Here is a 20,674-nt window from a genome sequence, read left to right on the forward strand (position 1 = left end):
GATCACTGGGCGTCTGTGGTAGATCACTGATAGATCATTGGCTCCCCCCAAAGAAGCTGAACAACTGTGGCTCCCCTAAAAAAAGCTAAACATTTTACCTCCTCCCTGAAAAAACTCAACTTTGACCTGAACCCCAAAAAAGGGGGTAGATCACTGTCAGTTTTTAACTCTGTGAGTAGATTGCAGTTTCTTGGGAGTTGGCCACCCCTGGTTTAGAAGGTTTCATTCACTCACATCCCTCCCATCTCAACAACTGCCTTTGAACAGCTGTCTTTTTATTCCCTATTAATTGGCATTGCTGACAACAGAAAGGGCTGGAGTGATACAGAAGTGGTATGAACATCTTCCTTCTTTTTTATTAAACATTGGGTCAAGAGGTTGTACACAAAATAAAATAAGTCAGACGTGAAGAATGATACTTCTATGGCAACAAATACTGGGGTGAGCTGGGTTTCCGTGGCCCAGTTTTCTAGAAGTATCGTGAAAAACAAAACTGGAGTCAGACAATAGGTAATTTTAATCCACATTTTCTAAGCTACCCTTCAGCCCGACCCCTGCCCCACCCCACCCCATTCCCTCCCTGCCCCCTTTAAAACTAGGACACAGTGGAACAGGGGAACACAAAGACAAGTGGAAGAGTCGTGTTGCTCCTACTGCCTACCCCCCCCCCAGCTTTATTATTCATTGGAAGAAGTTAAAAAATTAAGATGAACCACTTAAGCAGTGGGGGGAGGTGGAGCAGCAAGAAATGGGACCAGGAAGGCTGTCCTCCAGAGGGCACCAGACTCTGCAGGTGCCATCAAAGGCAATGGTTTAGAAATGGAGTTGTAAATAAAAGAGACAAAGAGAGAAAAATGTGTTCTCTGCTCCCCATCTGCCAAAGGAAAGAGACATCTTCCCACGCGCATATACCATGCAGCTCTTGCACGCATCTATCCATAGGCATGTGGAGGAAGGCCAAAAAAAACGATTATTTACACTATGGGCTGAACTGTTTCACAGCCAACTATCTGGCTTCCTGGGGTCTTTGTATTCCATAATTGGAACCACAGCATAAACCAGCAGAGGCAGAGCGAGTGTTGTGGCTGACAGCCCATGGGCCAAGTCCACACACCCTGATGGCCTTGAAAAGGTGGAGGTGCACCGGGCTTTGCCATTTCCACCTTGGTCTCCTCTCTTCCAAGGCTGTTGTGTTGCGGTAGTTCTGCATTATCTCTTGGTCCATCCTCTCTACTCATCAGACACCACCCACCAGCCCCTCTTCACCAACAGTGCTGGCGGGGCGGGGAACCTGAGAAATGTTCATCTTTTCTCATGTTCGGATATGCTTAACGAAACCAAAACCAAAATCCCCAGCCCACAACACATTTCAAGTATCCCCCAAACAAAAGAGAATAATTATAAATAATTAGAACTTTACAATTTAATAATCGACACATATACTATCGTATTTACAGTATCATAAATGCTTCTGTTACTTTTAGTAAAGCAATCCCTGAGAACAGTTAACGTTAGTTTTTTTTTTTCAGTTAAGGATCTTCACAAAAAAGAAAATGGTGAAATGTGCCCATCTTGGCAGGCTGCACCTCTTACAAGGCCAAGAGCCAAGGTGGCAACGCAAGAGGCTGAGCGACGTGTTACCATGCCTCCTTCGAGGTGGTTTGCTTTTCAGCCTCCATCCGCCATGCCCTTTGGGAAAGAGGTATTCAATTTTTCCTGGTTAGCTTTTGGTATTGCCGAGGTGTTTGCAAGTGGGTGGGAAGCAAACCCTTCCTGCCGTGCTGCTTTTGGTTTACGTTCCTCAAAAAAAAAATCAAAAAATCCAGGAATCCTCTCTGGATGGAAAACATAGTCCATCTGGCCCAGTAGGCATGATTCCACCAACAGGGATTAGGGTTCCTTCTTTCCTTTTTTTTTTAAAAAAAAAACTAATGCAGGAGCTCATCCAAACCGTTCCCTCACTAGCAACATGAGCTTCTTCTTGCCCTTGTATATCTGCTTGAGGTTGTCTATGAACTGCACAAACTGAATGTGGCCATCCTGAGCCAGGAGGAAAGTCTCCCGAGCTTTGCTGAGAAACTCTATGAACTCCCCGTAGTGCCGCGGGCTGATGTGGGTGAGCCGGGAGTGTGTTGTGTTGATGTAAGCGCTTATTGTCGCATCCAGCAGTTGGCGCAAAGGCGCTTTGTCTGTGGACATCAGTTTCCCAGAGTTCCTGCGGCCAGGAATCCCTGCAAGGCCCGGGGCTGTCATGGTGCAGCGGCGCAGGATGTCAGACAGCACTGTGGCACAATGCACGCTCTTCACCACCAGTGGAATGATGGCCGCCAGCTCATTCTTGCCCAGAGAGTGGCTGAGGGCACATGCCCAAAGCACGTCGTTGATGGCCGGGTGCGTGTCCTGGTTATAGGCAAGGTTGAGGTGGGTCATGGCGAGAGATGCCAGCTTGAAAGCCCGCAGAGGGTACCCACGGTGCTCCATGTACCGTGCAATGGTGAAGAGCTGTGAGTAAGTCATGCCTGTGGAAGCAGCATCTATCACAATTTGGTAGGCAGTCTCAAAGGCGATGTGGTCTTTCTCGCAGAGGGTCAGGGCGGAGAGAGCGCAGTTCTGGGGATCCTTCATGGCGCACTGCAGGGCCAGCGTGCGGGCACAGCTGGCCAGTTCTTCTCGCTGCGGGTAGTCCAGGCTGAGGCGCAGGATGGTTGTGTGGGACATCACCGTCGCTGCTACTATGCTGGTGGCTTCAGTCGGGGTAAAGAGGGTGTACCAGCTCTGCAGGATGCTGACTAAGGCCCGTACACCTGCAAGAAGGGAGCACAAGCTTTTCAACCAATAGTAAAGTGGCAAGCATGATGTTGGAGCACTTGAGTATGTGGCAGTGGCAAAAAAGAGAGAGCCGAGTGACTGCTTCAAAAGTGTCTTCATAAATATTATGGTCATTGGGCTCTGCAGTGATACAAAGGTGCAGGCTAAGTCAGCCACACCCTAAACTCTTAGTCTGTATCCTAGAAGCTGGACATCACTGCTAAAGTTGGCAAGGCTCACAATGAAGGGCTGTGCCAATAACCAAAACAGCTATCTATGATCACAGGAAGCTTAATGTCTGGCTTAATGTTATAGGTGGAAGGCCTCTGGTTTATGTTAGCCAAAAAAACAGGTTAGATGTTTTTAAAAGCTGCACACAATGGTATCTTCCTTAGTATAACATTGCATTTATCTGTTGTTGTTGTTGTTGTTGTTTTGCTAGTGCAGGGATTTTATAACTTGGGAAACGGCTACATTTGTGGACGTTTGGGTACTGATGCATGTAGCCTACAAGACATGGAGCTATGACTCAAGATGTCCTTGATTTGAATCTCACCTCTGCCACAAACTCAGTAAGAGTTCTCAGGCAAGCCCTTCTCTTTCAGTCCTCACATTTGAGACATGGGGATGATCAGTGCCCATCTAACATAATTGTTATGAGGATTTCAGCAAGATGTGAAGTCCTTTTAACACTTGACAGTGCTGTCTTAAATAATATTATCCTTTGTGTGAGCAGGACCTGCCACTGGCTCATCAAAATGTACAGACTCGCTTTGGGCTGCAGCCCTCCCTGCAAGATGTGAGAATGAGAGATACCAACCCACTTCTGTAGCACAGGTCACCAGCCATCGCACCATTTCCCTCCGTCTCCAGTTCAAGGTTGATAGGGTCATGCGCATTACCTGGAACGGCAAATGAGTGGACAATGATTATTTCCCAGAGACAGTCACAAAGCTTGGACTTGCACTTTCCTAGATCAGTATAACCCCGTATAACCCAGAGAATGATATGGAGACTGGATGTATTTCTGCTGCAGAAAATAAGCAGAACTGGCTTCATAAGCTCCTTGGATGAAGTCTACCTGAGAACCATGCATAAGCTGCTTTGAACTTTTCAGGTCTGTAAATTCTGTTCATTAATTAACAGGTAGAGTTGCATGTTAAGAGTCCACCATAAAAGCAGCAAGAATGCCCAAGTTCTGAACCAGGTTCAGACCCTACCACTGGCTTCAAGGGAGGCTTGCCCTTCAAAAACACAGCCCTGGAAAGTACCCCGCTTTTCCTAGCGATTGCCTCTCTCCCTTACCTGCAGTCCTAGCTCCAGTGCCACATTGAGCAGGGTTGTGTCAGAGTTGTTGTCCGCAGGTGTGGCAATCTTGAAGGCATCCTGGGCCAGCTTAAAGATCAGAGAGGAGGAATGGATGTTCTTTTGAATGGCTTCCAGAACCGTACGTAGGCGCAGCATGTCCCCTGGATTGGAGACAGGAAAGAGCTCACCTACTGCCTGGCAGGTTGCCAAATCCCTACTAAGACATCAGCATTCTCCTGATTAAACTAGACAGTCCTGCACTCCTAAACATCTGGGAGCAGAGCAGAAAAGTAAATTCTTCCTTTTCCTCACAGCCTTGCTGGGGAGAATTGGGATAAAGTGCACATAAAAGGGACACCTTGAATTTCAGATCAAAGCCTTTTCGTCTGCTCCATTAAGTGTTCACTTGACCCTCCTCAACCCCCAAATTCTACCCACTTCAGTCTTTCTCAACTCAAGCAAATATCCCATGGAGAACAACAAGAGTGCTTAGGAACAAAGGAATCTGCCGTATACCGAGTCAGACCACTGGTCTATCTAGCTCAGTATTGTCTACACTGACCAGGGGCTCCTCCACACTTCTGCTTGAAAGCATGAGTCCAAGCGGTTTTCCTTTTCACCTGCACTTTCTAGCCACGAGTCCCAAGTGGTTTTTCCCTCACACGGCTCCTTTCCGATAGAAAACACGCTCTTTAGTGCTAAATCAGAGCAAAGGTCAACCTGGAGAAAACCCAAATTGCCCTTTGCTCCGACTGAGCATTAAAGAGCGGTTTTCCACAGGGGAAAGCAGTAGGACAGGAAGAAGTGTGGATGAGCCCTAGTGGTGGCTCTCAAGGGTCGGGTGCGGGATGCTAGATATTTGGTCTGAGCCAGGAGAGCTCATCCTACACACCGTAGACATCCTAATAAAGATGGAAATTTAGTAATGGGAGTTTTAAGTGATTAAAGGCAAAACTCTGACGATAAATAGAAGCCAGAAATGTTGCAATGATCACATTTCTCTATAGGGCATGCCCCAAACTGATTAAGGGAGCGCCTGTAAATAAAACTGGAAGTCCTTGCTGCAAGGTCAAGGAACAGAGACAGCAGTTAGCTGGAGCCTCATAAAACCAGTTCTCAAGGAAATGCCATGTGGGTGGACTGTGCCTAGAGGAAGAGAGCAAGTTATGGGGCAGCACAGATAGGAGGGGAGTGCTCATTGAGGCTACCTTGTCCAAGGGCCACCCAAAACGTGGGAGTCAACCCACCCACCAATGGCCAAAGCCACTGATTTTTTTGAACCACACTGGCTTTCTTCATCGCACAGGTCCAAATGGTGAACAAGCCAGCTAGAGTTTCTGGTGGCTATAATCCATTATGCAAGGAGTCCTTCACCCACCTTTGGCTGCTGTCAGCATAGTGGAAGCAAGTTCACACTGTTGTGATTCCAAGTGTCCCAGAGTAAACCAGCGCGGGTATCTGCTAGGCACCACTGAAACAATATGGTGAGGGTGGGTGACGTCGCCTGAGGGAGTTGTCTCTAGAACGGGCAGCCTAGGGAGAACCAAACCAGCAATGTCAGGCCAGTGAAGAAGGGGTACCTGCCAGGGGTCGGGTCAGTCTAAATTTTTAATCTGGCTTTCTTTGTCCATAGTATGCTGTCTGTTACAACTCTGTAGTAAACCTTGAGGTCTTCTACAACATATGGATGCAAGACCAGCCTTGAACAAAACTTGAAAGGCCACTAGAGAGAACTAAGGAGTGATTTATAAACTTGTAAAGAAAAATATAAGTTTAGAAACATCCCCCTCTTGTGCTTTCATGTCAGAGCCAAGCATGATTTGCACACAGCAGTCATCTGGTTTTGCTTAGAGATGGCGGGGAAGGGGGGCTGTCTTGCCCCAGGGCATCTGCTGCAGTTTGGAGCTACCTGCTCACATGTTTCTACTTAAAGCCTCCCCCCCCCCTTCAGCCTTCTGGAAACCAGAACTCTCCCTCCCAGCCCAACCTGTTTGCTGGGACACACAGCCACTACAACACCTGATGGCTTCCTGCATTTCCTGTTATGCCCTTCCTGATAAGAAGAACAAAGGTACCACCCAAGAGACCAAGGGCATTGCTCTATCCAGTCCTAGCCTGCTTACTCTTTTCAACGCACTACACAACCTGGTTCGCACGACACAACAAAACAAACTATGGCTCAGTGAGACTCCGTGGATGTGCAGGGCTCCCACACTTTCCAGCTGCTTTTCTCCCACCCCCCACCCCATCCTTCCTACTGCCAGGCCATAGCTGAGGGTTGCCGCTCATGGATAGTGAGGAGAGAGCTTAAGCCGGAGTCCCCATTCCAACAACATTGTGAGCCAAACCTTGGCTTAATCTTTCATGGTGCAGCAGTCAAAAGCCAGGATGAAGCAAAGCCTCCTCTCCTGGGATCTTGCATGTCCATGTGGTCTCGCTGAGCTAGCTTGGCTGTGTCATGGGAACCAGCTCTTCTATCTGGCTGGAGCATCTATAAGCAGACTCTTTGCATCGGTTACTATGGGTGGAATGTGGGGTCTCCATCTAGGAGCATTCCCAACCCTCCAGTTCTGTACTCCATCGCTACTATTTGCCTGAAACCCACGTGACGATACTAGAACTACTGGGTCCTTAGAATTTCAGAATGCTGTTCTGACTAAAATACCCCTGGTTGTTGTTTTTTTAAACCCACCAGTATAAGTAAGGAATAAACAGCCTTTTGATGAAACAGACCAACTGCACCTGCTAATCAGTAACTTTGTCTTTGCATTCCTTTTTAAAGGAAAATGCATACTAATTCTTCCTTGAAAATCCTGCCAGGAAAATAAATAGTACTGTAGCAAACTGGATGCTGGAGAAGTTTTAGGACAGAATAATTGAAGACGCAGAGTAATCTTTTTTTGGGGGGGGGGCACTTGCCATTCCCACCTTCCCATTGCAAGCTGCCTTTTATTAAATGAAGGAAGGGGAAAGGTGGTACCAACCTCATGGAGCGCAGTGCCAGCTTGTAGGCCAGGTCAGCATCATGGGGCAGCAAGGCAGAAAACAGGTACTTAGCAAAGGTGTGCATGGGGACGCTTTCGCGGTGGATGACCTCGCCAAGGCCACTGAAAGGGCCACCTAGTCAGGAACAGAGCCATGTCAGTGTCTATCCTGCAACCAGACCCTTTGAATTTAAGCCAGAGAGTTTTGCTGGCTCAACAGTCCTGCAAGCAAGAGGATACCTCCCAACTGACCTCTGTTATAGGGTAGAGATTCAGACCAAAGAAGCTGGGTTCCTAAGTATCGGGGAGGGCATACTTGATTTTGTTCTACTCAGGAGTTCTAAAATTGCAGACCCAATGGAATCAGACGCACACACCCCTTGAACCATCACACAGAAGGCCTGCTGCTCCTCCCCTTCCTCTTGATGCACCAGAAGCTAGCAGGGGACAAAAGACACACACACACCGCCGCCGGCTGCTGCTCTGACCACACACTGAACTCCTCCTCTGTATACGGGGACTGCAGAGGTTTGAAAATGCTGGCACAGTGGAGAGTATGGGGAAAGCAGAAATTTGCAAGAGGCTGACTAGGATTTCCTTCTCGACACAGCTGCAAGTGGGGAGCCTTGCGACAGAGGAGCTGCAATCCCCACTGCAACAGGTTCCTTTTCAGTGAAAAACCTCCTTGAACCAGCGTCATGTGTTTTAAGCGGGTTTGTGAGTGTAGGGGAAATTGGGGGAAACAAACTGTATGGAGAGCATCAAAGCATAAGAAAGGGGGCTTGTTTTTGGTTTTGGTGGGATTTCTAGTGCTCAGGGAAGGGTGATATCTATACCGAGTACCTCTCTTTGAGAACATGTCTTTTTGAGATCCTATCTCGTTATGGTCCCAACCCCCATCCCATAAACATACATTGCTCTGATCAAATATCCTTCTGACCATCCATATGTGAATGGTATAAGTTATGTGATCGAGGGGTTTTTTCCATAGAATATACTGCTTAATGTAGGGAACTTAAGGTAGTAGGTTCAGCCTCCTTCCTGCAGAGGGCAGGATCTCAGTCCTCTCACCTTCCAGGAGCAGGATACACTGCTTGCGTAGCGTCTGCACCAGCACAGCGTCCAGCTGCAGCTCCTGCAAGCGGGCAATGATTTGCTCCTCGTTGCGCCACACTTTGTCTTGAGCATAAAGGCCCTCTGGCATCACCCGCTGCTGCCCCATCCCCATCAGTGCGACTTCCAAAGCGAGGGAAAGGTAGGATTCCCCGCTCTCAGGGCAACTATAGGCCACAGGCACATGTTGATACACGGGAGGCTTGGCATCGCCAGCATCTGATGGAGAAGAGAGTTATCAATAAGATGGGGTCTCCCTCCTGCCTCCTTCCAAAATTCATAGCCTGACTGGCTCCATCACTGCCATTGGTCCTTCTTAGCCTACTTGCTTTTAGAAGACAGCACAGTGCCTGCCTCCTGGCACTGCTCACATGAACAGATGTACTGGGCTGAGCTGTGTTGAGCTTCACAGTCCTTTAATTCATACCAGCATTGGGGAGCTGCAAGGTAGGAAGGCCATAAAGCACCTGAGCCCCTCAATTCACCTACAGCAGGCAGAGAAAACTTACGACTCTTCAGTTGTTGTTGGCCTACAACTCTCTGGCCATGCTGGCTGGGGCTGATGGAAGCTGGACACCAGCAATATCTGGAGGGCTACAATTTCTCCCTCCCTGATTGACAGGGTACGTTGGGCCAGAGGCAGCTGAACACTCAGACAGCCTGCAGGCCAGCATTTGTTTCTGGGACCAACAACTGGCTTTTGCATATTTCACAGAAACGGTTTGCCCAAAGACCTCTTCCTCTGGTCAGCACAGGGTGTCCCACAGGAATCCAACCACAACAGAATAAATAGCCTCTTCCAACTCTATAGACTACAACAACAGAAACTTGAAAATGGCTCCAACATGGAAGCTCAGGGAAAGAGCAGAAACTGCTCTGGGCTCAGGGTTTGGCAGTCTGGGGTTCTCATATACTCATACCTGAAATTTCAAGACAGTTTTCATCCTCTACTCGACATGCTTCTGTCAAAGTGAGAAATAAGCAACCAATGGGATTGAGGGGGTGCCCCACCCAGCTCTCCAGATTTGTGATGGTGGTTGCTCCTCTCTGCAGCAGTTCTGGAGTAGGAAAATAGAATAAGGGAAGTGGGGAGAAAATCCCACAGTAATTACTTATGAGCCTCCCTTTCTGCCATAAGAGGCATAATCTCTGGTTCCATCTTCCAAGGCACAAAGTTTCACAAGCCCGGCAGAGGACAGTCAAGACTCCCCTGCACACATCTCCCTTTCCATTTGCTATGTTGGTACTATGTTCTTCCATTGTGACAAGACTGAGCTTACTATTAGGCAAGGTGAGCTGGTCACTGTCCTGGCTCCCAACCTCAGACAAAAGACTTTCTCTCGGCTTGGGAAATCCCCAAAGGCTTTATTTGTAAAGTCAGCACAGAGTTTCAGCATCAGCTGCAAGGGCATGATAAGCAGAATTCTAAGATGAGCAAAGCCGTGTCCCACAACTTGACACACCCGTCCTATGGGGAGCTGTTGGATCTGTTCATCCTTGATAATGGGATCAGAATCCTACCCTCCCTCCCCCTCCATCTCAGCTGGCACTGCCTCTTCAGCTATCCAGGGATAGGTGCTCTCAGGAGGTGGAGTGAGTCTAAAATGTTGGAAGAGGGGTTTGGGGGCTGTTGTTGTTTTACTGTTGGGAAAAACTCTAGGCAGCTTCTGCTGGGCCCTACAATGCTCATAAAAGCACTTAACTATCCTTCAAGATGGCCAGCCTAAACCCACAACAACAGGCCAACTCATACCTTTCTTTTGATGCTTGTATATCTCCAGCTGCCTCTGCTGTTGCAACCTCAGGGTGTTGATAATAGCCACCGTTAGGCGGAGTGCTTCCTTAGGGTATCCATGGGAACGAAGGGCATCGACACGGGCACAGGCTGTGGGAACGTGTTCTGTGGCATAATACAAACAGCATGTGCAATTAAGCCCACAATATAGGCAAATGGTATTGTCTATATAAGCAAATCAACTCTATGATCAGGAGCTTGGGATTCAATTTCTGTATCTAAATTCTCTATTTTGTTGCCTTGTTCTTTATTAGAACCAAACCATGTGTGCATAAATATTACATGGGATTGTTGTTTCCCATAGAGGAATTTCCAAATATACAGTCCTCCACCTGTAATCTGAAGTGGCGAAGATCCAGGTGGGCTGTCCTATGTTATTCTGATCATACGGTTCAGATCCTAATCCTGCCAGCCCACTGCTGCTCCTGCCAGAAACAATAAAGGACCCACCTCTTACTTTCCAATGCAAACAAGTCCTACACCACCCATCAAGTTAAGGGGAGGACTCAGTGGAAGAGAAGAACATGCTTTCCATGCAAAAGGCCCCAGGTTCAATCCCTGCTAGTCCTGGGAGAGATGCCCATGTGAAACCCTAGAGAGCTGGTGCCAGTCAGTATTGACAAAGCAAAGCTGTATGGACCAGGGGTCTGACTCAGTATACAGCAGCTGCTTATATTCCATCAAGTTAAACTAATCTTTGAAGATAATGACTGATTCCAAACAGGCAGAAATAGCATGTGGTGCATGTTCCAACTTCCAGCTGCAGGTGAGGAATTGCATGTTAAGATGTTTCCTCGTAGGAGAGACCTGTGTTTCATAGGGAAAGCTGCCAAGTAAAGGATAAGGTTTTCAGCCTGGCCTTCTCCCAGGCATGCTGGATTTCCATTGGAACAAAGGCATCTGCATTTGCTTTGTATAACTGATGCTGAAAATGTTCCCAGCATCCAGCTCCATCCCAAAAAGCGCCACACTTAGCTGTTCCACCCCTCACACCTCTCAACTCTCCTTGCCTAGGAAAGACTTGGGCTCATCCTGCAACTCTCCTCCTGCAACTTGGGCTCAGCTCCCTGAATCCCTCACTGGAAGCACTTCTCCACTGAGTGTGCATTTTGTGTCATTCCTGAGGATCTCAATTACTCAGAAACAGCTTGCCCCTGTGAGCAAAACCATTGTGTGGCACAGAAATTCATCTGTTCCTGCTGGTTGATCTCCACCTGAAGTCACAGTTGCTGTGGAGAGGATTGCGACTCTGAGGGAGAGGTCGTAAGGGGGAACAGATGACACGCACGGGGGTGGGGCGGAAGCAACAAAGGGCCCGCTCCTCCGCAAATGTCTCTGCCGTGGGGAAACGTAGAAGAAGCCAAAGCCAGAGGAGCATGACTTCCTCTAAAGGAAGCATTTTCTACAAGGTCTCCAAAGGCCTTTAAAATGCAGCTATACTCCCTCCTCCAAATCTCCTGTTATTAAAGGCTACAGATGAGCAGAAGGCTTGAGGCACAAACCTTTCAAAAAGAATCTCTAGTGATCGTGCATCATATAAAGCACGGCATCATTCAAATGCTGCTGGCAAATCAAAAGCAATTCCATGGTGCTGCTGATGTCCTCTAGGAGGAGCTCCAAAAAACCCCAGAGAGTGGGAAGACAAGACAACAACATTTCAGAATCACAACGTGTGGGATTAATTCCTTTGGCAAGTCAGACATCTTGCAAGCTAGGGAGGAATTTATGTAAACCACTGAGGCCTGAGGAGCAGGATAAAGCAAAGTTTCACCACATCTTTTTGTGGCTCCAGACGGTTGTTCCACATGATTCAAATGGTGCCACTCAGGATCCCATGCATTGCTATGGATGCCAGGCTGTGGTACTGTACTTGAATTGTGCCCAGGCACATCTGCTGCAAGGGATGAGACAGGTGCACCCCTCAGCTTCACTGGCACACCTTAAGATATTGCCACCCCAAGCAATCACTTGGGTTGCTGGTGCAGTTGGTTCAGCTCTGGTGGGGTGCTAGAGAGTCCCTGAACTTCAGTACTCTGAACAGCATAGCAAATGTTGATCGATGGTGCAGCCTGAGTACTCAGCTGTAGAAGCAGAGGCTCTGGGAGAAACTGCAAAATTGTCTTCCTGTGATGACCACATCTATAGCACTCTGACAACATGTGACTAAGCACATCTGCAGTGTGAAGGAGTTCGGGTATCTTGGTTTTGGCCTTGCTGATTATACATATATATATATATATATATATGCACACATGTGCGTCACACTATCTTCTTCCTGTATAGCTGCTACCGCAGCTTAATGTTTGAACCACAGATGTGGAGTCTCCTGTTTAGTGTCAGGCAGATAACCATCTTTGCTGGCATTACAGCCTTGGACAAACTTCTCCAAGACACCGTTGCCTTAAGTTACTGTGCAGCATAAGGCTCTTCCCATCCTGAAACAGAGAAAGTTTCAAGAAGGGAAGGAATTCAATGTTGTGCTATATGACCATTCCACCAGCACGAATATTTCTGCTTGCCAGATGGAACTATCTCCCCACTCCTTCCCCCGTGTTCTGTTTGAGGGGTTCTTCCAACCCCAACCCCAAGCCAATTTAAGAGGTGCAGGGAAGGAGAGGGAGGAAACCCTGTTGCACTTGCGGGACTCATTACACTGGCTCCTGCTAACACAACTGCTTAGTTTAATCTGTCCCTTGGTATCCCAAGAAAAGGACCAGAGGCCAGGTAAGATGTCTTTGAGGCCAGGCACAAGCTTCCTGTCAAGGGACCCAGGTTTGCATAGGAAATGACTAGATGCCATAAATTCTCAGGTTCCGCAAGGTGAGTAGATGATGTGTTCTTCCCTAAAGTGACCACAAATGTGTACTTTTCTTATTTTACCAGAGTAGGATTCCAAATTTAATTTTCCAGTCATCTCTTGATCAAACACAATATTCTTCCTTCAGCATACCGGAATCCCCAGAGTAGTGTGCTACCAAGCAAGAACATAATGGCTGCTACCAAGAAGAGTGACAACTTACCCAGCCACAAAGGCTGTCCTTGTGAGTTGAAGAGGAGGCCCTCGCCCTCCCTTTGATAAGAGGGAGAGATGTAGAAGTCGCTGCTGATTATCCGCTGGAGGTGGCTATCCTGCCAGTGCAGGTCACAACCTTCGATGGCACGAGTGAACACTGTGCGTCTTGACCTTGCTAAAGAGCCTACAAGGAAAAGAGCACACAGAGTAGCCAAGTGTGTTGCATGGACTTGGTTAGTTTTTGCCACCATGGGTCTGACCACTGAGGTGCTCGGCCATCACCACAACAAACCATACCACAATAAGCAGAATTTCCTGTCACCATGTTTTAAAACAATTAAACCATATCCAAACAAAGTAATTCACTAGAGATTTGCTACCACGTCTGTCTAATATATCCCTCCCGCTTGCAGCAGGACTGCTGGCAAGCAAAGACTTGAAAATCCCAGATTGTACTATTGCTATTAATTAATTAGGGCAAATCAGCATGCATTCAATCTAAATAGCTGTCCAATTTAGAGATAGATTTGAGGCCAAAGGGTGAGGAGGGCTGATAGTTAAGAAGCTTTGGGTTTTTAATCCAAAATGTGGGAGTGTTCGCAGTTTAACGGGAGGAGGCTTCCAATAACTAATTATGCTTAGAATTGCTAAATGCCCTACAAAACAACACAGATGCAGTTTCCTCTCTCCACATGGGTTGCAATGGACTCTTCACAATGCAAAGTACACAGCTGGTGCTTGTGCAGACTTCACCCTAAAGTTCCAGCTATACGAATGGGCTTCGTCACAATGAAATGCAGCACAGGGGATATTTGAGGACACAAAGGATTCACTAAACTTTAACTACTTCTTTTTAAATGTATTGGTTCTTGTTTGTAGTAGTAGTATGCAAAACGACCAATCCCGCAGCAGTACCAGCCCTCCCTGGATAACCATTCCTCCCATGACCCAAACCCAGCAAGCATGGATAAAGAGAAGGATAGCAAGAGAATGGATGGGGTGGGGAAAGCATGAGCCACCAGAGATACCTAGAAATGGGAAAAGTCAGTATTCCAAAATAAGAATTCAAGCCAGGCAACATTTGCATTTCAGCAGTTTCCCCCTCAATGAGCTCTTTTAAACAAAACACGTATGAAGTGTGTAGTGTGGAAGAAGCCCTACTGATAGGGCTGCGTATCTCCATACTGTAAACATCACCCTGGTACTTCCATAGAGGAGTCTACCAAATGGCATGCAGAGGCAACAATAGGGATAATCTCTCACCTGAGCAAGCTTTTATATTTGTGCACAGCTGGGGTCTTTCCTTTCTCCTTTTTTTTGTTCAACAGCTTGTTATAACACTGGGGTTCCCCGGTGTGAAAAACATTACATAGCAGAAGACAAGACACTCTCACCCACCCCCCAACTTACTTTGCCTGTGACTGGAGCTCTGAGTAAGTGCACTAGTGATGTTGGGAAGTTCATTGCCGTAATTCCCATCCTCCAATGGGCAGACATCCATATCTCCCCACTTCCGCAGCTGCCGCAGCCAGCATCCCTTCTCTTCTAGTGTGCAGTGTGGATTTAACACCACACACACCCACAGGGCCCCTGTATGAATGAACCATATGCAGAAATGCAGAAGGAGTTATTCACTGCTATTTTGTGTAAGCATGCAGCAAGGTTCCCCCCACCCCCCACAATGTTTCCCCACCTGGGGAATTTTTTTTAAGAAACATCCACATCTTGCTTCGGGAAATGCACTGCACATTGGGAGGGAGGATTTATAAAAGCAAAGAAATAGCTAAAGTCAACATTTTTCCATACAGAAACTCCACTGTATTCTTGAGAGATGGAAATTGGGAGACAATAATTGCATATGCATCTGAGTTTATTTCGATCTGCCAGGACAAAATTCCTGTTTGAACTGCACATCAAAGACTGCTTTAAAATACCACAGCAAGCCCAAGAGTCAGAAGTTCCAAATGATAACCTGATTTTTACCCAGTAAACGTTTGCTCCACTTTAGAAAAGCAATATTCACAATGGCATTTCATCTGCCATTGTTCTCCAGCCTATTTGCATTGAAGAGGTTTTTCATGTTAATTGCTGAAAACTACTCCCCCAAAACTTGAAGTTTTTCACAGCACCCTGCTGGCATAATACTCCTTACTGTGATCTTGGCATAGCTGTCAAACAAAGCAGTGATCAGAATGCATAGAAGAGGCAAGGAAGAGATAGTTAAGTAAGTTTTGGACTACAACTCTCATCATCCCTTACCAGGAGCTGATGGGAGCTATAGTCCAGCAACATCTGGAGAGCCACAGAATAGCCACATCTGCCCTAAAGCAACATACAATGCCTCTTTGTTAATAATAATAGAAAGTTTTGTGGCACTTTAAAGACTAACAAAAAATATTATGGCATACATTTTTGTGGACTGCAGTCTACTTCATTGATGCTTTTATTCTTAGTTACATGCAAAGGGAAGACAATTTCAACCATACCATACTAAAAATAGTGCCAAACTTTCGGTCCTGTGGTATAGAACCTTATTCCAGCCAAGGAAGAGAATTCAGCCTTCAGTGAAAGCTCTATAGCAGAAAGCTATTTATGCTAGTCCTAAAGCACACACATGCGCGCGCGCGGACACACACACACACACACACAGAGTTATATGTTTGATTGGGCCAATTTCATGGCCTGCTATGTACGGTAACTCAAAAACCTGCATACATTTCCATCAAGAGAAGATGCTGTAAGGAAAAGGTAACATTATATCCAGAGCTAATCTTGAGCTTTGCACAACTCCAACTAAGCAAGCTGCTCTCCTCTCACAAGTGGCACTGACTGGGACTCTTCCTGCTGGCTTGGGAAATTACCAATTCCAATCACAGCCAGAGACTGCAGCAGACCTGCATAATATATGACCTACTAAGCAGCACAGAGCCCACCAGCTATGTGTGGGGCTACCAGGGGCTCTGAAAACCTCTTGCACTTGCCTGTTTGCTAAAACAGGGACTATGCCAAGCACCTGGTGGGCTTCCATACACCGCTGGTGGGCTCTGTTCAGATCTGGTAGGTTGCAGGTTTGGGCTATAAGGCAGCAAAAGCCATCCATGTTTGCCCATTCTGTTTAGTTCATCTTGCCCTCACCCCACTTGAGAGTCTGTTAATCTCCTTCTCCGGCCTTATTTTAAGCGGCTCAGACTTTTCCACAAATCTCTGGAGAACGAGCAGGACTTTTTTCCGCCTCCAGAGCATTCTTTACAGCAGCGGCATGGAACTGTTTGGGGGCATTTCCTGGCATTTCCTTTTGGGGCCCAACCACAAATACAGGGCAGCCATCCTTGAACTTCTAAGAGTCTCTTTCCCTTTCCTCATACAGGGTAAAAGAGTGCAGCTCTATAGATCTGGCTTTTGAAGTCTCCCAGCCGGCAAGTCCTCCCATGGAGTTCAATGGCCTGCAGCAGGGCTGTTTCCCCAACGCTGCCAATTTAAAGAGTCAGTTCTTTTGATAAAGGGCTGGGAGAGTGCCACAATGCTCAGCATAAATTAATTCACAGAGTTGGCTCCTGGGTGGCAGGTTTTTAAACTCTCATTTGGGTTTATACAAAACAGCTGATCTAAACCTCAGGCTGCTGGAAATGAATGACAGGGGATAGACCGCTCTCTAATTGCCCTGTTCTGAAATCTGATACCAGTTACTGTGTTGGAGGAGGGTAATAAGCTACACAGAATGTGTGTCATCAACATATGACTTAACACGGAACACTGGTCAGAGCCCACTAGCATCACAGTACTTCCTTGAAGTTGTTGTTGTTGTTTAGTCGTTTAGTCGTGTCCGACTCTTCGTGACCCCATGGACCATAGCACGCCAGGCACTCCTGTCTTGCACTGCCTCCCGCAGTTTGGTCAAACTCATGTTCGTAGCTTCGAGAACACTGTCCAACCATCTCGTCCTCTGTCGTCCCCTTCTCCTAGTGCCCTCAATCTTTCCCAACATCAGGGTCTTTTCCAAGGATTCTTCTCTTCTCATGAGGTGGCCAAAATATTGGAGCCTCAGCTTCACGATCTGTCCTTCCAGGGAGCACTCAGGGCTGATTTCCTTAAGAATGGATAGGTTTGATCTTCTAGCAGTCCATGGGACTCTCAAGAGCCTCCTCCAGCACCATAATTCAAAAGCATCAATTCTTCGGCGATCAGCCTTCTTTATGGTCCAGCTCTCATTTCCATACATCACTACTGGGAAAACCATAGCTTTAACTATACGGACCTTTGTCGGCAAGGTGATGTCTCTGCTTTTTAAGATGCTGTCTAGGTTTGTCATTGCTTTTCTCCCAAGAAGCAGGCGTCTTTTAATTTCGTGACTGCTGTCACCATCTGCAGTGATCAAGGAGCCCAAGAAAGTAAAATCTCTCACTGCTTCCATTTCGTCCTCTTCTATTTGCCAGGAGGTGATGGGACCAGTGGCCATGATCTTGGGTTTTTTGATGTTGAGCTTCAGACCATATTTTGCGCTCTCCTCTTTCACCCTCATTAAAAGGTTCTTTAATCATTTCTGCACAATAAGTTTCTTGGACAATAAATGTATAATTTGTTATTCATTCATATCAATGTTGTACATCTCTCTTGTGGATGCTGAAACTGCAGCAGTGCCTACCTGGAAATATGCAATGCTTCTTCAAGATACCATAGCTGACTTATAGAATCAACAAAAAGTTTGTCAACTTGTGTGGGAACAGCAGAAATCTACACTGGCAATGTTTAGAATGCCTCTATTTCAGGAAATATCCAACTTCAACTTACAAACATTGATATTTTTATATAGATACCATGTTTCTCATATTATAAGACACGTCTTATATTTATTTTTTCCTCAAAAAATCACACTATGGCTTATTTTCAAGGGATGTCTTATTTTTTTCCTCCTCCTCCTGCCGCGGCCGGCATTGCTGCTGCGCCTATCACTATGTCTTATTTTCGGGGTATGGCTTATATTCCTTGAATGCTTAAAAATCCTGCTATGGCTTATTTTATAGGTATGTCTTAAAATATGAGAAACAGGTAGAAATATGATGTTAATTATAAACCATAATGGCTATCCAGTGTGAAGAAGGCTGGCTGGGCTTATGCCTTTCCTCTGGTTGTCCACACCAATTTGAATATCTATTTACCTCTTCATAAGTGATTTGTTGCATGGATGTGCACTTTTGCAGCAGGGGACACAATGAGAAAAAGAAAGAGAGAACTTTATTCAGATTTGGAATGACAGAATCCAGGAGTTGGAGTGCAGAATTTGTGTCTATGCATAGATGGCAAACTTGCAAGTGAGAACTGTATAGGAATTTGGTTAGCTAATTGACAAGCTACACATGTCCCTAAGATCTGCAAGACTTATTTGATGCCCACAAAAAGTGGCAGCAGGATTAACTGAGTGTATTCCATCAAATTAGTTCGATCCAAAGGATTACAAGTGATGATAGCAAACAGATCATAGTTAAGGAGAACAAACCTTAACCATGATTCCAGGTTTCCTTGGCTTAGCTGCTGCACTGTTCTGAAAAGACTAGAGAGGAACAAAGCAGGTATGAGTTCCTCTCCACGAACAAGCATCTTTGCACAGTCCTGGTAAGTCATAGCTTAGTCTACCATGACATGCAAATGAAACCACTATCACACAAGTTTTACATGCAGGAGCTGCCACTGAAGTGAGGCTTAGAATGCTTTGCTTGCTTGCTTGCTTGCAAGCAAGCAAGCAAAGAAGGAAGTGGATCAGATTACACTTGCCCATGTTTGGTTTCGGAAAAGTGTGCAAGTAATAACAAGACATCCCTGACCTGAACTCCTGAATCTGGCGTATGTTCAATCCTCAATAGTATCCTACCTCTTGGACAATACCAATGCAAAGTAAGATACCAGATGTCCACCTTATGTCACCTTTGCTAGAAATCCAGATGGATATGCTTTGAAATGAGAACCAGTATATTCTGTGCTAGATGTGAAACAGTCTTTCTAGCGCAAGCCCTGACTGCTGCTGAGACCATTATTTCACAGCCTAAGAGCAAGGGAAAACCTGTATGGATGCTGTGCTTTGCATGTTCTGGAGCAACTCAGTCTGCAAACTAAGCTTACTCTGCAATCTGTGGTAGCCTACGATGCTTGGCCTGTCTCTAGGTCTGCAGTCTTCAACTGCCCTGCCCTCACCTAGCCTCTCATGCTGTACACCTGATTATTTGGTTTAGGGGACTAAGCTTTGTTTGACCAATTTTAAAGAAATGTTTTAGTTGGTTCTCATATGAATGATGAAGATTCACCCTTTCCAAAACAAGGGTAGATTTTAGCTAAAGTATGTTTCTCTTTTCAAACTGGAATATGACTAATGTTATCAATGCTTGCTTGAGTCTGAGCCATTTTTAAGGTTATCGCATTCATGTAAGAGCTGTCGAAAGGACATTTTAATGTGGTGTGTTTAAATGCTTCATGTCTTATGCACCACCCAACTATGCATGCATAACATCCGCACTGGCATATCCTTGGAGATGTCAGTGCTGGTATGCATGGGCACTCTATCTAATCTGGAAATGTTATACCTTGCCTTTCAGTCTACAGAGGTACTTCTGGTTAAGAACTTAATTTGTTCCGGAGGTCTGTTCTTAACATGAAACTGTTATTAACCTGAGATACCACTTTAGCTAATGGGGCCTCCTGCCACCGCCGTGCAATTTCTGTTCTCATCCTGAAGCAAAGTTCTTAACCCGAGGTACTATTTCTGGGTTAGCGGAGTTTGTAACCTGAAGCGTCTGTAACCCAAGGTACCACCGTACTTTCCAAAGACTGGGTGATATGCACGGTGTAAGCAGTATTTAAATGTTACAGCTTCACAGAAAGCACCATGGAAAAGGACAGAGCAGTGTTCACATGGGAGTGGTTAAGTCTAAAATTAGCCCAAGTGGTACATATACTAAAATCCCTAGTAATCAGTACTGCTATTTATGTCACTGCACCACTGGCTTTTCCATATCACCTTGAAAAGGTGCATATATTAAAATTGCCCATATCATCTTGAACACATGAACTTGCCTTCCAGTGCTGCTTCATCTATCAGTAATGTCCAATCCACCCATAATAATTCCCTGTGTCCTTTTTTTAACCTGGAGAGGGATCCTGGGATCTTATGAATACAAAGCACATTCTCTATTGAGCTACAGCCCCACTTAAAAAAATTAATTAGACACAATCCATTTAAAACAGACACAATTCCAGAAGACTGTCTCACCATAAACCCTTTAGCTGCACTTTATAAAAAAAGGTGCTCCTTTCACTCAAAATAGCATACTGTTACCAATGTATTTATTTATTAAATACATTTCCATAAAATCTCATAACAAAACTTATTAGCACAACCTTCTTCTCTCTTTCAAAACCTCTCTCGCATAGGCATAAGTATACTCAACTATTGTCTATCCTTTAGATCTTTTTTAAAAATAATTTTTATCAGGATGGTAGTAGATTAAGAAAAAGAAAACTTTACCATTTTTCTCTTAAGGCCAAAGTTTTCCATGGCCAGGATTTCACAGAAGCCTATAAGGAATTCCACAAGGATATTATTTGTAATGGCAGAGAAAGGACTTGTCCATGCATAGAGTAGCAGCTTAGACCCCCCCCCTCACA

The 20,674-nt window shown here is 45.9% G+C and overlaps 1 protein-coding gene across 1 annotated transcript in view; it reads right to left on the reverse strand.

Moving 5' to 3' along the window:
- Positions 1–331: 331 nt before the first annotated feature.
- The window catches only part of ZSWIM5 (zinc finger SWIM-type containing 5), a 118,841-nt gene continuing 98,498 nt past the window's right edge, over positions 332–20,674 (reverse strand). The window contains exons 5-14 of the mRNA XM_035124179.3: positions 14,432–14,611; positions 13,029–13,205; positions 9,967–10,113; positions 9,134–9,271; positions 8,172–8,432; positions 7,101–7,236; positions 5,495–5,649; positions 4,114–4,277; positions 3,629–3,710; positions 332–2,804 (exon numbers count right to left, since the gene is read on the reverse strand). Coding sequence (XP_034980070.3) covers positions 1,942–2,804; positions 3,629–3,710; positions 4,114–4,277; positions 5,495–5,649; positions 7,101–7,236; positions 8,172–8,432; positions 9,134–9,271; positions 9,967–10,113; positions 13,029–13,205; positions 14,432–14,611 — 2,303 coding nt within the window. The 3' untranslated portion in view covers positions 332–1,941. The remainder of the gene's footprint in view (positions 2,805–3,628; positions 3,711–4,113; positions 4,278–5,494; positions 5,650–7,100; positions 7,237–8,171; positions 8,433–9,133; positions 9,272–9,966; positions 10,114–13,028; positions 13,206–14,431; positions 14,612–20,674) is intronic.

Source organism: Zootoca vivipara, chromosome 7 (genome assembly GCF_965207765.1).
Source record: "Zootoca vivipara chromosome 7, rZooViv2.hap1.1, whole genome shotgun sequence".
Classification (NCBI taxonomy): Eukaryota; Metazoa; Chordata; class Lepidosauria; order Squamata; family Lacertidae; genus Zootoca; species Zootoca vivipara.